Source organism: Herpailurus yagouaroundi, unplaced genomic scaffold (assembly GCF_014898765.1).
Source record: "Herpailurus yagouaroundi ecotype Mexico unplaced genomic scaffold, PumYag 56992, whole genome shotgun sequence".
NCBI classification, from domain to species: Eukaryota; Metazoa; Chordata; class Mammalia; order Carnivora; family Felidae; genus Herpailurus; species Herpailurus yagouaroundi.
Genome location: NW_024414482.1, coordinates 1 through 6,474, shown reverse-complemented (window position 1 = coordinate 6,474; position 6,474 = coordinate 1). Strand labels below are relative to the sequence as shown.

Here is a 6,474-nt window from a genome sequence, read left to right as displayed (position 1 = left end):
TGCTGAGAAACTTAACAGAAAACCATGGGGGAGGGGAAAGGGAAAAAAAAAGTTACAGAGAGGGAAGGAGGCAAACCATAAGGGACTCTTAAAAACTAGGAATAAACTGAGTGTTGATGGGGAGTGGGAGGGAGGAGAGGGTGGGTGATGGGTATTGAGGAGGGCACCTGTTGGGATGAGCGCTGGGTGTTGTATGGAAACCAATTTGACAATAAATTTCATATTTAAAAAAAAGACATACCAAGGGATACAGGTTTTGGTAAAATTAAAAAAAAAAGGTAATGGGTGAAAACACACAAACCAGCCACTTATATAGAAACAACCTTAGGGTAAATTTCTCTCTCTTTTCTACCCCCTCCCCCACCACACACAATGGAAAGAGAGAAATATGGACAATGAATGTTAGAACTTTGGAAATACTGTTTAGGGGGTAAACTGAAATATAACAAAGGAATATATAAATTAGTTTTTGTAAATGCAATGAAATATACAATATACTGCTTCAGGAAAAATGAATAAGTCAAGTTGCAACCAACAACTAATGAAAAACTTTTAAAAAAGATAAAGAGGAGTTTTCTCAAAAACAAAACAAAGAAAGAGACCCAAAGTTATAATTTCAATCAAAAAACTTTCAGGTTAAAACAACTTCCCAGACATAAAAGAAAGGTAGAAAACTAATTGTTTGCAAAAACAAACAAATTGTTTAAAAAACTTTTCCCCCTATCCAGTATAATCTTCAGAGTTATTTGAGGCTAAACATAATATACTAAAGGGAACTAAAATAATTATGAATATTTATATAGCATGGTTATCTACATGGAAATTTGGGAGAAGCAAGAGAAATTGTGAGGATTACACAGAACTTAACAATGTCATTGGTTAAATGCAAGTAGTAAAATCTTTCACGTTACCAGCAACAAACAACCAGATATATAGTGCAAAATGACTGTGGCCATCATTTGTAAGTCATAACCTATTATGTAATTTTTGACCCATCAAATCATGTCTTTGATTATTTTGACTTGGAAAATCCAAACTTGAAAGGTGTAGACTTGCAAAGTCTAGATCATGCTTAGCCCTATCATACCTGTGTGTAATAAGTAGACACATTTTACCTGTATGTAATAAGGGCTCATATGATTTAATTGATTATAATCCAGTAAACACATCTTCAAGGTCTTCTTGGAAGAAGGAGATTATGTGAGAAGTCAAGAGAACCAGTTTTGTTTAAACCAGAACAGTAAATTGGAAATTGGTCAAGGGAGCAGAAAGAAGCACTAGTGAACAGCTTAGAATATGAGCATGTGCACAAAGACAGCCTTTACAGAATAAAATCAAGGGAGATCGGGCCTCTGCTATAACGTATGCACTATGTTAGTGTCCTTTTGATTCATTAAGAGGCCCAGGAGTACCTCAGTAGTATCAAATAACAGTGTACAAAAGATTATTTTTCTCCTAAATTTTATTTATATTGTGCAAAATGCTTGTTCATCTTTTGTCTCAGCATGAAATTAATGTCACTACCATCTTCTTGTATAGGACATTTTTATTGGTATAGAAAGTAACATGCTTTACAATTGACTATCATGTATGGAGTCAACAGCTCCAGGCTGACACCAAGATACTTCATTCTCAATGGGATTCCTAAACTGGAAGCTGCACACACCTGGATCTCCCTGACATTCTGCATCACGTACATCATTGCTGTCCTTGGGAACTGTGGGCTCATCCACCCCATTAGCCACAAGGAGGTCCTGCATCGGCCCATGTACTACTTCCTGTCCTTGCTGTCCCTTACAGATGCTAATGCATGTACTTTGCATGTCCCTAATGTTATGTATCTTTTGGTTCAATCTCAAAGGGATCGACTTTAATGCCTGCCTTATGCACGTGTTTTTTCATCCACATGCTGACAAGTATGGAGTGTGGTGTGCTCATGCTTATGGCCTTGGACTGCTATGTGGCTATTTGCTATCCTCTGCGCTATTCTACCATCCTCACCAACACTGCGATTACCAAGGTTGGGTTTGCCACCTGCAGTAGAAGTGTGTTGCTCACAATCCCATTTACTTTCCTGATCACACATCTCCCCTTCTGCAGGGGAAACCTCATCCACCACACCTACTGTGGCCACATGTCATTGGCTAAATTATCCTGTGGCAACATCAAGATTGATGCTATCTATGGTCTAGTAGCTGTCATATTGATTGCAGGATTTGATATTTTCTATACCTGCATGTCTTACATTCTGATTATCTGTGCTGTAGTAAATCTGTCATCTGCAGATGCTTGCCACAAAGCCTTTAGCACCTGCACATCACACATAGGTGCTATTGTTATCACCTATGTCCCAGCCTTCTTTAACTTCTTCACTCACCACTTTGGGGGACGCTCCATACCTCACCATGTTCATATTTTCATAGCCAACCTCTACATGTTGCTGCCTCCCACTTTGAATCCAATTGTTTCTGAAATGAAGACCAAGCAGATTCATGAAGGAGTGATCAAATTATTTTTTACAGAGAAAGATATTATGAGTATGAGCTAAGTCTATGTTATAAAATTCTGCATTTAGTATTAGGGTAAAGAAAAACGTTCTGGAGGAAATGAATAGATGCAGAATTCACAACCATGATGTCAGGAGAAACTACCTGTCAATATTCTGCTATAATATTTATGAAATAATCACAAAACTTTTAATCTGAGACTTTTAATTTGAAATAAAAATAAAATCAATAGGAAAAAATATTATTTTCCACACAGGTAAACTTTAGTTAGTCCTGGTGAATGAATTCAGAGAATGGAAAATCTAGAATTTGAAGTAAACTTTTGACGATTAATGCTTTTCGTCTAAGGCACTCTGTGGGAGTGTATAGAAAAGAACAAAGACAGTCAGATAGCTGAGAGACTCCAGAAGAATGGACAGTTTACATAGGTGCAGGGAAGCCAGAAACACTCGCCCACAATGTTTGTGCTGAATTCCAAGGGTACTGCCACCCCTTTTAAGTCATATTTATGTGAAACTTGTATAGCTTAGAGAACAAATTCCTCCTTGTCTGCTCATTTATTAATGATGTTCTGCTGCCTGGGTAATTATTTGGATTTCTATTTATGTATTCATGTACATACAAATGAAGCCGGAGTAAATATGATTATTGGAATTCATTGTAATCTGGGAAGTACCCTTTGGAGTTGATATCAAGTAGAATTTTGAGAAAAACAATGGACATATGTGGCAGGTATTGAGTAAAGGCTTCATGAGTAGAAGAAAGGAGACTTAAAGAAAATCTATATAGGGGCGCCTGGGTGGCGCAGTCGGTTAAGCGTCTGACTTCAGCCAGGTCACGATCTCGCGGTCCGTGAGTTCGAGCCCCGCGTCGGGCTCTGGGCTGAGGGCTCAGAGCCTGGAGCCTGTTTCCGATTCTGTGTCTCCCTCTCTCTCTGCCCCTCCCCCGTTCATGCTCTGTCTCTCTCTGTCCCAAAAATAAATAAAACGTTGAAAAAAAAATTTTAAAAAGAAAATCTATATAATTTTCCAGTCAAGGGTGTCTGGGCTTGACTGCTTTATTTGACTTTAATACTGGGGAGAAATAGTGATCAGGGACATTGAAGAAAGGAGTATTTTATTTAGATTTCTGGAAATACCAGAGAAAAAAGTAACAGAAGTGAATGATAAATGTAGTATTCAGAAAGAGTGAGACTGAGTGAAAAGTGAAAAAGAATGAGAGCATAACCCAAGAAGTAATTGGAGTAACAGAATGTGATCAGGGAATGGACACAAATAGATAATTAGGTGGAAATATTATATTGATAAATATTATATTCATATTACTTGCAAGTATGTTGAATATATTTTATTACATTATATATAGTCAAATGATTGTAAAATGTATTATTCACATCATGTATTTTGCAATGTAATTTCACATTTGTAAGAAAAACCCATTTTGTTTTGTTTTGTTTTATTTAATACTAACATAACAGTGCCTCTATGTAATGTAACTTGTGGACTTAAAATCAATAAAGTTGCTGTATCTTGGAATTATGGTTTTGGATTTTGTAAATTTTACTCATTGGGGAATTTTATTTAAGCAACTAAAATAAAATACTTTTCCTAAACTGCTATTTAAAAAATTATATATTGGGGTCGCCTGGGTGGCTCAGTCAGTTAAGCATCTGACTTTGGCTCAGGTCATGATCTCGCGGTTCGCGAGTTCAAGCCCCGGGCTTGGTGCTGACAGCTTGGAGTCTGCTTCGGATTCTGTGTCTCCTTCTCTCTCTGCCCCTCCCCTGCTCACACTCTGTCTCTCTTTCTCAAAAAATAAATAAACATTAGTTTTTTTAAATTATATATTGGGTCAGGTACTATAACAATGCTTCATGTATAGTATTTCATTGAACTTTAAGTCAAAACCATGGGATAGCTATAATTGTCCTCATATAGAAGACGAATATGAGCCACACAAACAGCAGGACTGGATGAATCTCAGAAGATGAAGACTGAAATTTAAATGCAATCATGTTACTAGGCCTATGTCTTGGGGTGAGAGTGTGGGGGTGCTATTTGTTGCAATAGCAGCAAAGCAAAACTTGAACACAAAGTTACAAATGTGGAGAAATAAAATGTAAAAAATAACACTTATCTGAGGCACCTGAGTAACAATCCCCAATTAATTTTATGCCATTAAATTAATGGAAATTAAGTGTTAAGGAAGGGTTAAGGAAAGGGTTAAGGAAAACAACAACAGCAGTATAACTCTGAAAACAAAGAATTACAACTGAACTAGAACCAGCAGTCCAGAATAGTTGAGATTTTTTTTTTCAACGTTTATTTATTTTTGGGACAGAGAGAGACAGAGCATGAACGGGGGAGGAGCAGAGAGAGAGGGAGACACAGAATCGGAAACAGGCTCCAGGCTCTGAGCCATCAGCCCAGAGCCTGATGCGGGGCTCGAACTCACGGACCGCGAGATCGTGACCTGGCTGAAGTCGGATGCTTAACCGACTGCGCCACCCAGGCGCCCCAAGAATAGTTGAGATTTTTAAATTATAAGGTAGATCATGATGGAAGGAAGTTCTATACAGTATTCATGGGAGGGAGGGAGGGAGGCAAGGAGGGAGAGAGAGAGAGAGAAAGAGAGAGAGAGAGGATTAAAGTACAGGAGAGGAAAAGACAGCAAAAAATTGTGGAAGACACTTCATTTCAAATTCCATCTCCTGCCCAAGGTCCTGCCCAGGTCCAAGTTGTGAGCACAGCTCAATGTGCCTGGAGAGGCCCCACACCCCCACATCAACCTCACATAGTTTGATTAGCTCCAGAAACAAGGTATCAGGTATAGAGTACTCACACTTAGACTTCAATTTAATTCAATCAAAATTCTTTTCAAACTAAGAGATAGTAATATTCCCAAAAGGAAGGAAATGGAAAGAAATGACAAGGTGATATGTCACCTTGCATAGTGAAATTATCCTGTTCCTGAAGCATCTCCAGAACCATTTGGCCCACCATTCAGACTGCTCATATATGCAGATGTACAGAGATTGAGACAATGGAACAACAAAACAAACCTTAAAGATGGAGGACCCAAACAGCGAGCATTCCACATGACCCCTCCACAAGTGTCTACTAAGCACAAGTTGTGTTTCTCTTTTATTGAACTGGCAAAATTAAGCCAAAATATGCTTGGAATCTTATCTCACCCTTTCCCTGAGTTCTGTCTCTTAGTATCAATGAATAACAAATTTGCTTTTCCTTGAAAAGAAAAATACCAAAGACACTGCTTGTATTTTCAAATAACTTAAACTATTTTCAGGGCACCTGAATGGCTCAGTCGATTAAGCATCCAACTTTGGCTCAGGTCATGATCTCATGATTTGTGAATTCGAGCCCCTATTCAGGGTCTGGGCTGACAGCTCAGAGCCTGGAGCCCACTTCAGATTCTGTGTCTCCCTCTGTCTGCCCCTCCGCTGCTTGCACTCTGTCTCTCGCATTCTCTCAAAAATAAATAAACATTTAAAAAAAAAAACCCTATTTTCAAAGAAGTTTTACAGAAAATCTGAAAAATGAAAAGACTGCACAAGATTGACTCAATTATTTTGTGAGATGATTATATGTGAGAATTTTGAATTCAACATTTCTACATTTTAGATAAGGAGTCAGAGGCATTCCAGTCAACAGAAAAGAGGTTTGATATTGGCCTGGGGTTTCCCCTGGTTCCTGTGAAGCAATAAATATGTGTAGAAACTAGATAATTATTCACGTCTATCTACCAGTTGGGTACCTTTATGTTAAACTATCAATGCAAAGATATTTTTATCCAGCCCAATGCCATCTTCATGTACTGCAACATACCATAAACTTCTAAATCGCAATAGGGCATAGAGGGCAGTAGGCTAATGTGCACTAAGTGGTGCTGATTGTGCAGGGAAGAAAAATTGTAGATGTGGAAGGGGGCATTTGCCTAAGTATAGTTT

General features: G+C 38.2%; 1 protein-coding gene across 1 annotated transcript; it reads left to right on the top strand.

The window, feature by feature from the left end:
• Positions 1–1,586: 1,586 nt before the first annotated feature.
• On the top strand, positions 1,587–2,548 carry LOC121024118 (olfactory receptor 52N2-like). The gene is given in 3 exon segments (XM_040466422.1): positions 1,587–1,843; positions 1,845–1,893; positions 1,895–2,548. Coding segments are annotated over 3 exon segments (960 nt in total).
• Positions 2,549–6,474: the final 3,926 nt, after the last annotated feature.